This window comes from Panthera onca, chromosome B3 (genome assembly GCF_046562875.1).
Source record: "Panthera onca isolate mPanOnc1 chromosome B3, mPanOnc1 haplotype 2, whole genome shotgun sequence".
NCBI classification, from domain to species: domain Eukaryota; kingdom Metazoa; phylum Chordata; class Mammalia; order Carnivora; family Felidae; genus Panthera; species Panthera onca.
The window spans coordinates 144,713,847-144,729,548 of NC_138344.1; the positions used below are offsets into that span (position 1 = coordinate 144,713,847).

At 49.0% G+C, this 15,702-nt stretch overlaps 2 protein-coding genes across 6 annotated transcripts in view; one reads left to right on the forward strand and one right to left on the reverse strand.

Annotated features, from left to right (window-relative positions):
• Nucleotides 1-778: 778 nt before the first annotated feature.
• On the reverse strand, nt 779-6,470 carry ATP5MJ (ATP synthase membrane subunit j). Its single transcript, XM_060620925.2, has 4 exons — nt 6,347-6,470; nt 2,886-3,009; nt 1,718-1,741; nt 779-1,079 (listed from the first exon to the last, which is right to left on the reverse strand). The coding sequence occupies exons 2-4, from the start codon at nt 3,007-3,009 to the stop codon at nt 1,045-1,047; spliced, it is 183 nt and encodes a 60-aa protein (XP_060476908.1). The 5' UTR covers nt 6,347-6,470; the 3' UTR covers nt 779-1,044.
• A 6,300-nt stretch (nt 6,471-12,770) lies between these two features.
• TDRD9 (tudor domain containing 9) overlaps nt 12,771-15,702 on the forward strand; it is a 110,994-nt gene continuing 108,062 nt past the window's right edge. For 3 of the 5 annotated variants that reach the window (XM_078447791.2, XM_078447792.2, XM_081796003.1), the window contains exon 1: nt 12,777-13,057. In XM_078447791.2, coding sequence (XP_078303917.1) covers nt 12,858-13,057 — 200 coding nt within the window. In that variant the 5' untranslated portion in view covers nt 12,777-12,857. Of the gene's footprint in view, nt 13,058-15,702 lie in introns of all 5 variants that reach the window. The other 2 variants (XM_078447794.2, XM_078447793.2) reach the window with 2 other exon arrangements.

A 15,702-nucleotide genomic window follows, 5' to 3' on the forward strand; every position in this document is an offset into this window, starting at 1 on the left:
ACTGCTTTAGAATCCTTTATAAAAGTGTCATTCTGGGGGGCACCCGGGTGTCTGACTCTTGATTTTGGCTCAGGTCATGATCCCAGTGCCATGGGATTGAGCCTCTCGTCCGGCTCTGTGCTGAACACGGAGCCTGCTTATGATTCTCTCTCCCCCTCTGCCCATCTCCCCAGCTTGTGCTCTCAAAAGAGAGAGAAAAAGGTACAATTCTAGCAGTTTGGTGACTGCCTTAAATGGAGACAAATAGCATGCAATGTTTATTTGATATTAGCCAAACTGGGAGAAATGATCAGTTAGTCAGGCAGAGCCCGACACGGGGCTTGATCCCAGGACCCTGAGCTGGAATCATGTCAGTTTTTAAGTACTATGTACTTTGCCTTACCAGGGACTTCCTGATAAAGTCTCTCGGAGCTTCTACTTTTCACCCACTACAAGATCTCATACCTCAATTGTACAGTGTTTTACAGTTGTCTTTTTTTTTTTTTTTTTTTTTTGAGAGGGTGAGCAAGCGCACCTGCAAGCGAACGAGAGGAGAGAGTGGGGCAGGGGAGGGGAGGGGAGAGAGAAGCGGGGCTGGAGCTCACGAATTGTGAGATCACGACCTGAGCTGAGGTGGAATGCCTAAGGACCAAGCCCCCCAGGCGCTGGCACTTTACAGTGTCACTAATGCCCCCCCACCCCCCGCCGCGGCCTTCACGGATCCGTTGGAACTGACGTACAGTCCCCAAAGGGGAAAACACAGGCTCGGCGAGGTCACGAGAGTTAAGTGGCAGAATCATCTGTTTCACAACTGTTTACTGGACATCACAGGGGTGAGGGCCTCGGCCTAACCCCGACTCCTGTGGCGATCGAGGACGGGACAGGTCACTGGGGAGGCGGACACGGGGACACGGGCACAGGCGCACCTCACAGTTCCATTTATTCACGCCACAAAGGAAACAACACGTCTACACGCGTATGGCGGTGCTCCACGCCCCCATCTAACAGAGCTGCTGGGATTTACAGCCACATGGTCGGTCTCACGTGTGCTCCAAGGAAAGCTGGCTAATGGTGACCGTGAGCGGGGGCAGGACTCGAAGCTTTTAAAAGAGAAGCACAGTGTAACTGTAAGTGAGGAAGAAAGGGACACACAGAAGACGGTCTATTCCGTACCTTACTGACAAGTCTGTAAATGACAGTTTTCAACACTATGGACAAGTCTGGAGGGTCACTTCTACACGGAGCGTCTGACACGTTTACGGGTTCGTGTAATCAGTTCGTGCACACGGCACAAACCTGTGGCACAGGACAGAGGGGCAGGAAGTCTCTTCTCCCCAGAGGTCACGAGCCAGCCCTGGGTTTGTGAGGACTCACATGACTGGTTTCACTGTCATTTGGGAAATAGAGTGAAATGTCCGACACTTGGGCATAAACTTATGTGATGCTTTCTTTCAAAACACACCTCACAGGGCAGTGAGCTCGCACAGCTAACCTGTGCTTCCCTGCTGGCGGCACTGGCCACCTCTGGCTTTCCATTACCCCCACAAGTCTTACTTGGTCCAAGGGGGTGAGCAATGGTTTTTAACACTCTGACTGTAAGAGGAACTTCACGTTTCAACGTGATCCCCCTGTACCTTATGTACTGATAAGCACACACCGCAGAACAGATACGCCTTGATCTGAAAAGGCACGATGGGGTTTTTAATTCCCCCTCCATTTTAAGAAACAAAAATCTTACCTTTCGAAGCTTTACTTCTTTTATCTGAAATAAAAAGAAAGAAAAATTGGTCGTATCAGTGTTTTAGAAACATGTTTTCAGTCAACCTAGTGTTGCAATCGATATTTGGCTGAAGAGTTCATAGCTTCAGTAAAGCTGTTCCAGAAAGCTTTCAGAAAATAGGGAGTTTCTATGGTGTCTCACAGCCAAGAAGCGGTACAATTTCCACCCAAGATGCTCCATGGACAGTTAAACAGCCCTTCAGCATCTGGAGGGTTTTGTACCCCCCACACCCCGCCCCCCAAACCTCAGTCCTGTAGTTTAAACCAGTTGCTTGTTAATACATGACTGGGGCTCATCTCTGTTCCACTGGGGACCAAATGGTCACCCCGTCTCAGCTTCTATTATGAAAACAGTTCAAACATTCACAACAGCGGAAAAGGTACAGTAACGCACGATAGGCCACGACACTCCACCCCTATTTCAGTCCGCGTCTCTTAAGACTAAGGACATCTCCTACGTGTTTGAAGTACCACCGTGACACCTAAGGAAACTCACAATTCCCTGTTATCAAGGTTTGTTCAGATTTTCTCAGTTGTCCCCAAGTGTCTCTTACAGCTGACATGTACGCTTCATGTTTTTTTAAATTTATTTTGAAGAGAGAGAGCGTGCTGCAGAGAGAGAGAGAGAATGACAATGTCCCGAGTAGGCTCTGCTGTGCTGACAGCAGAGGCCAATTCAGGGCTTGAGCTCATGAACTGTGAGGTCGTGAACTGAGACAAAGTCGGACGCTTAACTGACTGAGCCCTCCAGGCCCCCCCTACTCTTCACGTTTTATTTTGTTAAAGTTTTTTTAAAACATTTTTATTTATTTTTGAGACAGAGCACGAACAGGGGAGGGTCAGAGAGAGAGGGAGACACAGAATCTGAAACAGGCTCCAGGCTCTGAGCCATCAGCACAGAGCCCAACGTGGGGCTTGAACTCATGGACCGCGAGATCATGACCTGAGCCAAAGTCGGACGCTAAACCCACTGAGCCCCCCAGGAGCCCCTACTCCTCATGTTTTAACAAAGGGCTCTGATGCTCACTTCTGGGTAAGAACCATAGTTCCTTCACAACATGAATCGTGATTCCTTTTGAAAAGAATTTTCATCCTGACTGCTAAAGAGTGAACATACAGAAACTTACCAGCAGCCCTGATTTTATAAATGATGGAGCCCATCAGCCCCATTCCTACCCAAATCTCCTGGTAAACTTGGGTATAGTAGGGCCTCATGGGGACCCAAACATTCTGAATAAGGCTTTGAAGCATCTGAAAAGAAGCACAGAGATAAATGTTACCATGACCGCCATTTTAAAGCTAACTGGTTAAGGGGGTCCCACATATTCCTGAACTTGACCCCATTTCCTACAACTCCCGCACAGGGGCCGTTCCTACCCCGCATGGGGCCCCCGCTCGGCAGCTCTTGGAGCTCTACTCCCCCCTTCGGGGCTGCCAGCTGAGGCCACCCTGGTGCTCTGCCACCCCTCGCTCCTGAGTCCCCAGACCGTGCCACCCTGCACAGCCCATGTCCCCTCTCCAACAGCTACTCTCCATGAACGCCGTGCCCAAATCACACACCACTTTCTTTTAACCTTTAAATAGAAAAACTTGTGTGTCTGCATCATCACTTTAAGAACTGCTGGCGTTCAGAGCTGAAAAAGAACACAGGTCCTCATGAGACCCACACCCAGCGTGGGCACATGCTGATCAGCTCCCAGAACCTCCTGGTTTTAAAAATTTCAGCCCTAGTGAGGTATAAGTGACTTCTAAAACTGTGACATACACATTTTAATTTTTGTTTTAAGCAGTCTCCACCCTCAACATGGGGCCTGAACTCACGACCCCGGATCAAGTCCCATGCTCTACGGACAGAGCCAGCCAGGTGCCCTGCAACTGTAAGACATTCAGCATACACCGTGGTGGTGACTTGATAAACACCATGAAAAGATTTCCCCCATCTAGTCAACGACCACATCCGTCACTTCACTTGTGTGTGTGTGTGTGTGAACTTTATGGGGCTACTGACCACAGTTACGATGTTTTACCTGTGTTTCAGCTTCGAAATCTGCCGCTAATTGCAAAGCAGACAGCGAAGGATGACGTGGTTACTTCTTAAGAGCTGCAATTATGACCGAACTTATTTAATGCATGAAAATATTTACCTCATCACTGGATTTGATGGAGAAAAGCCATCAAATGCTGAACTTAACACAGTTTGCTTTTATGTGCAGGTCTCCAAGTAAGGGTTTTGATGACACGATTTACTACAGACTCTAAAACTTGATGCCCGCGTTTTCATTTAAGCTCTGTAACCTCTGAAGTGGTGTATTAAACTACAGTCCTTCAAATCTTGTCAGGACTAACTAGATCCAAGCACTTTGCATGTTCTGCGAAAGCGCTCCTCCAGCCTCAATCAGTGAGGCTGCTGGTCCCCGCCCCGGCCAGAGCCCCGTCCATCGCTCCTTCACATCACTACTGGGGCCACGCAGAATTTCACTTCTCGAATTCAGTGTTCTTTGGTGTGATCGCGATTTCCTGAGCACGCACTAGGCAGCAGGCCTTGTCTGGGGGCTGAGAAGCTGGCTCCTCAGGAATGCGAATACCTGGGAGAAAAGTGTCCTTGGCAGAGGCAGCGTGTATGCCAAGACCCCAGGCCGGGATGGGCTTGAGGAAGGGGGAGGAAGGGAAGCCACCACAGCTGCCCACATCCCAATCCGGGCTCTGCCGCCTTCCTGCTCACTGCCCCGATTTCTTCCTCTGCGAAGCGGGGGTGAAAACACTGCCCACCCACCAAGGGCTCTCGTGAAGACAGGTTCCTTTGCATCAAGTGTTTAGAGAGTCTGGTGTCCTGTACCGAGAGCTGTTACATAAAACAGCGTGGCTAGACCACGGGAGGGAAGAGGAGCTGGGTCGGTTGTTTGGGGCCACGGAAGCTGTGGTGAGGAGTCCAGCTTTTACTCTAAGCGCGTCATGCAAACCTACCAGCACTCACAAAGGACGTACACACTTACCTCTTGCACCACTCCCTAACCCCCCAGATGACCCCTACCAGGTGGCTACTTAGAGGGAGTTGCCGGAGATCACCCAGCTGGATCTATGAATCACCCAGGCCCCCAGTCCTCATCACTAGGAGAATCTGCTCCAAGGACCGTCTTATTGAGGCTGAGGCATGGTCATAAAGGTCAGCCAGCCCTGCCCCCTGACCCAGGTGTGACCCTGAAGGATGTGGTTGTGTCCTCCTCCTGGAACCCCTGCAGATATGTCTGCCCTCAGGCTGAGATGCTGTCAGACCACGAGGATACAAGAAAGCAACAACCTTGCTCTTGGAAGGTGCCTGAGAAGACCCAGATGGGATCCAGAGGGGGCCTCTAAAACCCCCAGGTGGAAAGAGTTCAGGCCGACCAACAGCATTCCCCTCCTCCCTGAGCCAGCAGTAACTGGGAAGGAAGGTAATCCCAGCCCCCACGGCGGCTGGGTCCCAATCCCAGCTCCGTCTGCTCTGCTCCCAATCTTGGGGGCAAGTCCCCAAAGCTGTCCTTTCAGAAGGTTCTCCTGTGAAACAGGGATATGCCCACCAGCCCCATAGGGTTCTGGATGGCCTCCAAGGGGAACCATAAATGACCCGGCCTGATGTGAAAGGAGGACTCAGCACACGGTCACAACGGCGGCAGAAGGAAGTGCCACCAACATCCTGATAGTAGTGCTAAGCTACTGGGATTCTAAGAAGGAGAACTGAAGGATCTGCCCTCACTTAGGCCAGATGAAGATCTAGATGGAAAACAGCAAAGTAAACTGAGAGCAAAGGAGGGGAGAAGGGGCTGAAGACACTGGAGTTGCCCTGATTTTCTGCACACCATCCTGATCCCCCGGCACTCCTCACCTACAATTATCTCGGACTGAGCAGTAGGCTACAAATACTTACCTACCCTGGCGCGACTTTCCTTTTGGCCAAGGTTGCCGTATTAGGCTGGACAAGTGTCATGTTCCCGACATCTAATAAAGTGAGGCCCCCACTTTTTCCACCTGAGTCCACTGTCCGTGCACATCACCGGCTCTGTGTGCGGATTTTAGGGCACTCACTCTGTATCAGCAAACTTTTACCCGACCTTACAGGGCAGACAGGACACGTCTACCCGCTGAGGCCCGGACGGGGATTCACAGGCCGAGTTCCATACAACTGCAACCATCGCCTGCGACCCCGTTGTGGGCCCCGTGGTACCCCCCCCCGCCGCCGCGCCCCGGCTAGTAACCTGTAGAACAGCGCGTCGCAAAGGAAACCGAGGTACAAGGACTGAAGGGACCAAGCTCTGGGCGGGAGCTCCATCAGCAGCAGCTGCGCGACCCCGGGCAGGTGGCCGACCCTGTCACCGCCCGAGCGCCCTTCGTCAAAGCAGTCCGGCGGGGCGCGAGAGGCATCCAGGCCGAAGGAGACGGCGGGACTTCGCACAACCAGCCAGGCCGCGCGGACCGCCTCCCTTCCTGGGCCGGGGGCTGCAGCCCAAGGTCAGCGGGGGCCCGGAGGGACTCTCACCTGCCGCCCACAGTCCTGCGCCCCGCGGGCCCCCATACCCCGCGCCGAGCAGCCGGCCGCGCCCCCCGCACTCACCTCGGCCCCCGACCCCCAGCTCAGGCCGCCTAGACCCGCACGGCTAACGACGCGGAAAGGTCACCGAGTGCGCAAGCGCCGCGCGGGGTCCGTCGGGAAGGCGGAAGGAGCGGCGGCGCCCCGAGGCCAGAGCGCCTCCCCGGCCGTGCCTGCTCGCCACGGCGCCCCCAGCGGTCGCCCCGGTGCAGTCGGCTGGCGGAGTGCCAGGGGAAGAGGCTGGCTGGCCAAGGGGGCCTGGGTGTGTTTGTCAGGACCAGGTGACTAACGGGTGGGACGTGTCCCGTTGCGGGACTTCCGGTGTAGGGTCCTGGACAAAGCTGAAAGGTGCGTCCACCTGAAAAAGGGGCCGTCTTTATTTGATGTATTAAGTCTGAGAAGTCGTCTCCCCTCTGGTTTTCTTTCTTTTCCCAATGTTTGTTTATTGAGAGAGAGCGAGCGAGCGCGCGCGAGCGAGCAGGGGAGGGTCAGAGAGAGAAGAGGCAGAATCCGAAGCCTACCCAGGCTCTGAGCTGTCAGCCCAGAGCCCAATGTGGGGCTTGAACTCAAGAACCAGAGATCATGACCAGAGCCGAAGTCAGATGCTCAACCTACTGAGTCACCCAGGCACCCTATTTTTTTCTTTTTTAGAGACAAAGAGAGAGCGAGAGCTGGGTAGTGGCAGAGGAAGAGGAAGACGGAGAATCTTAAGCAGGCTCCATACGTAGGGTTTCATCTCACGACTGTGGGATGATGACCCGAGTAGAAATCGAGAGTAGAGGCTCAACCAATTGAACCAACAAGGTGCCCGCCGCTGTTTTCTTGCTATTTCTCTGTGTATTAACCGTTTTGCTCTGCATATTTTTATGCAGCTATCTTGTGCATGGCAATTTTAGTCAACAGACACTGGACTTCAAAGACACAGGCTTTGAAAAAAACTCTGCTTGTTGTTGTTTTTTTTTGGTTGGAATACATTTATTTTCATCTGTCTGTAAACAAGGTGTTTAATAGTTACGGCATTTTTAAAAGAATGCATATTTAATCAGATTAGTTAGACTGTATCCCAGATGTAACAAAGTGCAGGGAAAGAAATGGACAAATCAGCAACAAGATTTGTTTTTAAATCTGTACATTATCCACAAGGCCCAAACAATAGAAGCAAATACTAGAATGTCCCTAAAGTAGTGCCATTCTAAAGAAACCTTTAACAGGTCAGTTAAAACCTGTCTCACAATAGCGACAGTTCATTTTAACAATAGTATGACACAGAACACCTGTGAAAAAAATTCATCACAAGACAGCCAAGTCCACAATAATGCAACTTCATATAAAAACTCAAGCTGCAAATAAAAATTGGTCCTATGAAGAACTGGACACACTCCAGATGGTTATGCTGGGATACCTAATGTCCATAATGGCAGCCTTTCACAATTTTACTAAAGAATAGAGCTGGTGTGCAAAGAAAAAGGAACACAAATCTGAGCTATTGCAATGATGGAATGTCCCTGGGGATTCGATCTGTGTGGTTCCGGTAAGGTCGTGGGAGGAAGTGCCTTTTGCTCTTGTTTCGCAGTTGCACTCTTCATATAGCTTGTAGACAAAAGGTCTGTCTCTACTCAAGTGCAACGACAATACTAAAAGCAAAGTACTGCAGCTTTCAATAGCTCAACAACAAAAGGGATATTACTTGGTTAAATAAACCAGGCAATGCATAAAAAATAGAAACAAGTTTTCTCAGCAGAAAGCTGGAAATTCTAAAAAAGAAACAAAAACTCACCTGGACAGTCTGAAAAAAAGCCAGATACAAATTGGGTAGGTTTAGCAGATTAGACAGTTGAAGAATACTGAACTGAAAGCTGCATTAGAAGATACCATTCAGAAGCACAGGGAGACCAAAGAGAAGATGAGAGGGTACAGCAGAAAAGCCCCTCGTCTATCATCTCAGAGGAAAGGAGAGTGAGATGGGGCAGAAATGCTACAAGAGGTAATTTTCTAAAAGTGATGGGGAAAAAAATCACACCAAAGAATCAGAAAGCCTCACAGAAACCCAGCAGGCTGATAAATGAAAATAGACCAACACTCTGAAATCAACAGAAAATAAATAAAATAAAACCATATAAAAATAAATACCACAGAAAATAAAACCATGGAAAAGTAAAGATGAGAAGATCTTAATTGCCTATCCAGAATTCTACGCATATAGAATTTAGGCTTCAGTAAAGAAGGTGAAATAAAGACATTTTGGATAACCTAAGGCTAAAGGAATGATCGATCACCAGATCTACAGTCCTTACAAAAAAGAATAAAAACCAAACAACCAACGTTCATTACTCAGGCAGAAGGGAAGTGAGCTCAGCTGGAGGGACGAGGACCATGGAAGGAAGAGCAGTGAGCGAGGTGCTGCTTTGAAGGGAAAAAACGCTTAGGATCAAGTGAAAGCTGCATTCACAACTTGGAAATCTTGCTATTTTAGGGTAGTGGTTCTCCAAGTGTGGTTTGGGGGTTTCCAAGGACCTCTGGGTGTCGAAACTATTTTTGTAACAATGGTAAGATGTTATTTGTCTTTTTCACTGGAATTATCTCACAAGTATTCAGTGGAGTTTTCCAGAGGCTGACTTGTGATGTCACAACAGAATGAATACAGAACAGATATGAGAATCCAGCTATGTTCCATTAAGGCAGACATTAAGAGATCTACAAAAATGTGAAAGTGTCATTCTCACAGAGTGACATTTTATAAAAATATTCTCTTTAACATCAAATAGGTTATGGTCACTTAAAAATGGATAAACAAAATGTCTCAGTTGTAATCTCTAATAAAGTAGATGTAACCCACAAAAATGAAAGTCCTCTAGGGTCTTCTTTCATTTTTAAGAGTAGAAATGGGTCCTCAGAGAAGGACCAGGTTTGAGAACCACTGTCCTAGAAAAAGAATGATTTAGACTATAAAAAGGTAGGAAACAAGCATTTAGGGAAAACTCATGAGTATCATCATAATCTATTTCAAGACAACAAAGCTTTTGAACTTCAAACTCCACTTGAGATCAACAGAATTTTCAGGTCTTTTGTTGCCAATCCAAAACACCCTATGAAAAATACATCTTCAAAGGAAACAAAATGTTGAAAGATAGAGCCACCTCAGCAGATTTATGCATAGTGCAGAATTGCTGCATTTTGTAGCTGAGAAGGTCAGAGAAGACGTGCAGGTACTTTGGACACAGCTTCTCCCACTTTGTCAAGAGTGCTGCCGAATGGCATAAATCATTTGTTATCGTCTCGCCTGCGTGTTTTCCCTTTGGCTCCGCAGCTCAGGCTGCTCTGGGAATGCACATATGACCTCTGCCAACGCCCAGGGGACTTCCTACGCGCCCTGGTCTAAATGTCTAAAAGCCGATTGAGAACTGTCAAGCCGTCTCTTTCAACTCTAGACAGGAAGGCAAGATGAGCTGGGCTGAGTATGAAGCACCAAGAACTACTGATCAAATGAAGGGGTCAAAGCGATTCGGTCTGTGATGACACAGTGTTAAACCAGTAGTCAGGAAATGGCAATTAAATGAGAACCAATTTCAAAACTGAAGAAGCACCAAGACAGCAGTTAGAAGCATCCTTAAACTGTAGTTAAAAACTCAAAACTCAAGGGGCGCCTGGGTGGCTCAGTCAGTTAAGTGTCGGACTCTCGGTTTCGGCTCAGGTCGTGATCTCGCGGTCTCATGAGTTTGAGTCCCACATCGGGCTGTGCGCTGATGGTATGGAGCCTGCTTGGGATCCTCTCTCTCTGCTCCTCCCCTCCTCACACTGTCTCTGTCTCTTTTAAAATAAGTAAATAAACTTAAAAAAAATCCCTCAAAACTGAAGAGGACTGAAAGAGATAGCAACCCAAAAGGTCCAAAGAACATAGAAAAGGACTTCCAATCACCTTACACCCGTTAGAATTGGCTAAAATAAAAAAGACAAGAAACAGCAAGTATTGGTGACAGAAACACTTGGAGAAAAAGGAATGCTTGATCACTGTTGGTGGGAAGGTAAATTGGTGCGGCCACTGTGGGAAGCAGTATGGAGGTTCCTCAAAATATTAAAGATAGACATACCGTATGATCCAATAATTCCAATATTGGGTAATGATGCCCCCAAACCCAAAACCACGAATTCAAAAAGATATCTGCACCCCTACGTTTATTGCGGCATTTTTACAACAGCCAAGGTATGGAAGCAAACCAAGTGTCCATTGATAGCCAAAAGGAAAAGGAAGATACACACAACGGAATATCAGCCCTAAAAAGGATGAGACTGTGCCATTTCCAACAACGTGGCTGGACCTAAAGTGTATTATGCTCAGTGAAAGAAGTCAGACTGGGAAAAACAAATACATGATTTCACTTATATGTGGAATCTAAAAAAAAAAAAAAATGAAGAAACCCACAAAAAGCAGCATCTGACTTATAAATGCAGAGAACAAACTGATGGCTGCTAGAGGGAAGGGGGGATTGGGCAAAATGGGTAAAGGGGAGCGGGAGATACAAGCTGCCAGCTATTGAATGAGTAAGTCATGGGAATGGGAGGCGCAGCACAGGGAACCGAGTCAATGATACTGTAATAGCGCCTCATGGTGACAGATGGTAGCTACAGTAGCGGTGAGCACAGCATAATGTATAGAGTGTTGAACTGCTGTGTTCTACACCTACGCCTCCGCCATTGCCCGTTGACTATAGTCAGATAAAAAAAGAACAAGCCCACTCTTCCAAAAAAAAAAAAAAAAAAAAAAAAAAAGAGCAACTTCCACTTGAAACGTCCAAGCAACATCCACTGTGTCACAGACAAGGGATGACAGAGTGTGGGAACCGTAACGTACTAGGAAACACAAATGTGAGTTTCAGTTGTTCCAAGTGGTTTCGATGCATTTGGGGAGATTTAGAACACGTTTTAGCCTTCACATAAACCATGAAGTTACGGTGTTTTTTAGTCAACGCTGAATAACGTCTGAAAAGTCTCAATGACTTTGTGATTACGTTCTTATTTATTGAAAAACAGGTTCTTTCCCATGGCCAAAAAGTGCGTGGGCGAGGGGCACCTTTTGCAGGCTGCTGTGTTTGGAAACGTTAGAACGGGAAGCCCGGAGCTCACAAATATAAACTAGTGGTGTCATCCAGATTTGGACTTAGGACCCCTGGCTCAGTACCTTGCTGGGCTCATTGTTCCTGAAACATCCAGAGCTCAACCCCCAACCAGTCTGACCGCTGTCTGCACTGCTCTCAAGCTGACCTCTATTCGCCACTCTTTGAGCATTTTCCAGTCCTTAACTCGACTTCACAACGTTGGTCAGCACTACGCTCCTGATGCCTCCCACCTACTCTTTCACACGCGTCTTTCCGGAGAGCCCACACTATGCTAGGCTCGGCACGCTGGAATGATGGCCGGCAGGCAATCATGCCACTTTTCTTGTTCTCCGCGCCATCTCCCTGACTTTGTAGATCTTTGCTGGATTCCCCCACCTCTGCCTCATCTTTCAGGCTGTTTCCTAGGGTTCTGTCCTCCAACTTCATTCTTCTAGCGCTCGGCCTGGACCATTTCAGCTGCTCTCAGGGTCTTAACCACCGTTCATTTGCTGATGACCACCAAATCCGTACCTCTGGCCACCTCTTTCCATCTAGCCGTGTGCAAGACACCGTACCCCAGATGCAGGTTTAGGAAAGAAGGAGAGGAATTTAGTTTAGTCATGTTGTGGCCCAAGAGCACTTCTTCCAGGCCTGCAGTTCAGGCCTTAGTGGCATGTGCCTTCAGGCCTCCGCCCACGGAGTGCGTTCCCTGTGAGTCTTCCCCCTGCAGTCGTCCTTCGCCTGCCTCGTTCCTGGTTACCCTGCAGATGTCCACCTTGGGGTCACTTTCTCCCAGAAATCTTTCCTGACCTTACTTCTGTTCCCCAGGTAAGGTGCAAGGTGTCCCAGTTCAGCAGCCAGCTGTTTACCTGGACAATATACACTCAACCCCCTCCTCCCGTTTGCCTTCCATCTCCCACCTTGAGGTCTCCCAGCGTGGTACCCCGGCAGCTCTGCGCCGAGCCTGGCACACAGCAGGTGCTCCATCAATGTCTGGCCCTTCTCGGCCTGGAGCGCCAAGCCGCGGACCTAACTGCAGAGGGAACTGTGGAGAGCAAGTCAAGACCAAATTCTTGCACCTCCTGGATCCGCTGATGCCCCGGCCCAGGCCCCTAAAACGCAGAGCAGCTTCGAGGGACTCACCTCGCCGACTCGGGGACCGCCGCAGTGGCTCAGGCGTTCCCCAACGTGCAGAACAGCGACGCGTCCGTCAGCGCAGGCGCTGGGCGGCCAGTGCTCCCAGCAGGCCTAGCGCGGCGCCGAGGGGCGGGGCCGGCGGCACGAGGTTCCGCCGTGCGAGCGCTGGCACATCCTGATTGGAGGGCCCGGGCGGGGTGGGGCCGCGTTCCCGCCGCGCCCCGACGCGCCTTCGCGTTCTTGGCGTCGTCTGTTCCCGCCGCTCCGCTGGGCAGTTGAGGTGGCGTCGTCGCCGTGCGGGGAGCATGCTGCGCAAGCTCACCGTCGACCAGATCAACGACTGGTTCACCATCGGCAAGACCGTGACGGATGTGGAACTGCTGGGCTCACCGCCCGCCTTCCCGGCCGAGGCGGCCAGGGACGAGGCGCAGCGCAGGGACGCGCCCCCCCGCTTCGGCCCAGCAGCCGGGGCCCAGACTGGGCCCCAGCCGGCAGCGTCCGGGAGGTAGGAGGCCGAGGGTGGGTGCGAAGCCCAGGCCCGGCCAGGGGTGGGAGCGAGGCCGGCGGTGGGGGAGCGTCTGGGGGTTGGTGTGAGGCCCGAGCCCTTGCTCCTCCCCAGACTCTCCGTGACTATGTCCCTGGCCCCCGGCTGGGCCACCCCGTGACCTAGGCCTGGTTAACTCTCCTGGAAGTTGAGCCACTCCAGAATTAGGTTCACTTTTTAACTTTTTTTTTTTTTTTTTAATTAATAAGCTATTTTTGAGAGCAGTTTACATTTACAGAAAAGTTGAGCATAATCCCAAGTACCTTCTTCACCCCCGCCAACGTTTCCCTGTTGTTAATGTCTTTTTTTGTGTGTCATTGTACAAGGGACGAGACGGTGTGGATACGTTATGGTTAACCAGAGTCCGTAGTGCCGATGAGGGTTCAGTCTTAGTGTTGTGGTCTGTGGTTGTGGACAGGTGTAGGAACCTGTATCCACCACCATACAGAATAGTTTCACTGCCTTTTGTGCTCTGCCTCTTTACCCCTCCCTCTCCCCCCCAACCCTGGCAACCCCTGATCCTTTCACTATCCCTAGTTTTGCATTTTCCAGAGTGTCTTATAGTTAGAATCAGGCCTGTTTAGCCTTTTCAGATCTGCTACTTTGATTTTGTAATATGTGTTTAAGTTTCCTCCATGTTTTTTCATGGATTGGTAGCTTTTTTCTTTCTTTCTTTCTTTTCTTTTTTTTTTTTTTTTTTTTTTTAACACGTGTTGAATGATATTCCATTGTCTGCATGTACCACAGTCTGTGCATTTACCTACTGAAGGATGCTGGTGGCTTTCAAGTTTTGCAGTGATGAGTAAAGCTGTGGTAAACATTTCTGGCAGGTTTTTGTGGGTCAAACGTTTTCAGTCCATTTGAGTGAATACCAAGGAGCTGGAAAGCTGGATCTTCGTTCGGTTTCCTGAACGCTCCTTCTCCCACTGTTTTTTTTTTTTTTTTTTAACTTAAGCAACTTCTCTTGGTTCATCTGTTCACATGATTTTGGTGGAAATAAAAAGGCAAGAGGAGGGCATCTGTTTTTAGAAGACCCAGTCTGGTGTACAGAAACACCTGTTCCCTCTATAAAGCGGGCCACTATAGAAGTACTCCCATCTTGGAGTGTCTGTGTCAGTGCTCGGACCCCCCCCCCCCCCCCCCATATTCAACACCTTTTTCAGTTGAGAGGGTGAGAGGGTGGTTTTTGTTTTTTAGTTTTTTATTTTTATTTGTAATGTTTACTTATTTTTGAGACAGAGAGCACGAGCTGAGGAGGGGCAGAGAGAGAGGGAGACACAGAATCTGAAGCAGGCTCCAGGCTCTGAGCTGTCAGCACAGAGCCCGACGCGGGGCCCGAGCCCGTAAACCGCGAGATCATGATCTGAGCCGAAGGCAGACACTTAACCGACTGAGCCACCCAGGCGCCTCAGTTTTTTAGTTTTTGAGAAAGTTTCTCTTGTTGGTTGGCCCCGTCAGGTTTTCATGGGATTGCTTCAAGCCTCTGTAGACAAGCTTCAAGCCTTTGCAGAGTCAAGGACTACTTGGGATCTTTAGTAAACCTGTTCTTGGAGGCGGGGAGGGGACAAAGAGACCCTTGTGCAGCTTTAGAGTGGCTTTTTTGTTGCTGCTTTTGTACTTTTTCCCCTTGAATTGCTCTAGTGAGTAATCCCGTAGGCTACCCTCTCTCCTTAAGCCTCCTCTGCTTGTAACGGGCAGAGCTGTGTTGCTTCTAAATAACTTATTGTGGTAGCGGAAGTAAATTATTGACCTTTTCAGAAACTAAAAGTATAGATTTAAATGTTGTAACTACTGAGGACCAGTTGTTACAATTTCCAGTCTTTGGTGGATTAAGACTTTGAAAAATCAATAAAAATGAAATTTCAGAGTAATGGAATGGAAAAAAGAAAATACAAGCCCCACTTAAAATATTAATTATAATTATCACGTAAAATTACTTTGTAAAATTGCCATAAACGTTTCAACTTCTGTCCGTAGCTAGAAATAGGCAAATAACATTGAGATTTGTTTGTGTAGTGCTTTGAGTCCGAGCAGTACTTCTCTGAAAGGCCCTTCCTGGGCCCTTACCACGTGCACATCTAAGGCGGAGGCTCTGCTGTGTAGTGGGCACTCAAATACAGCTACATTATTTAGTCCTTGAAATAACCCCCTGAGATTGATGGCAGTAACTTAATTTTGTAGTTGAGGAAACAGACTTGGGTGGTAAAGTGCCTTGCCCAATAACTTCCTGAAATAAATAGTCACGGTAGGTAGAAAGAGCCTCTACCCCCCTCCAAAGATAACCACGGGACCCTGTGACTGTGTTCTGTTACCGGAAAGAGGGATTTTGCGGATGTAACTAAGGTTATAGACTCTAAAATAGGGAGATTACCTGGATTGTCTAATGACACGAGCCCTTAAAAGCAGGGATTTGAAACATGAGAGGGACTCGACCAGTTGGTGTTAGACAGGACTGACCACAAAGGAAGCAGGAGAAGAATGTGGACAGCTAGGAGCAAAGATGGGATCCCGGCTGACGGCCAGCAGGGAAACAGGGACCTCTGTCCTACAACTTCGAGGAACTGAATTTGGCCAGCGACCCTGAATGAGCCTTTTGTAGTGAACGC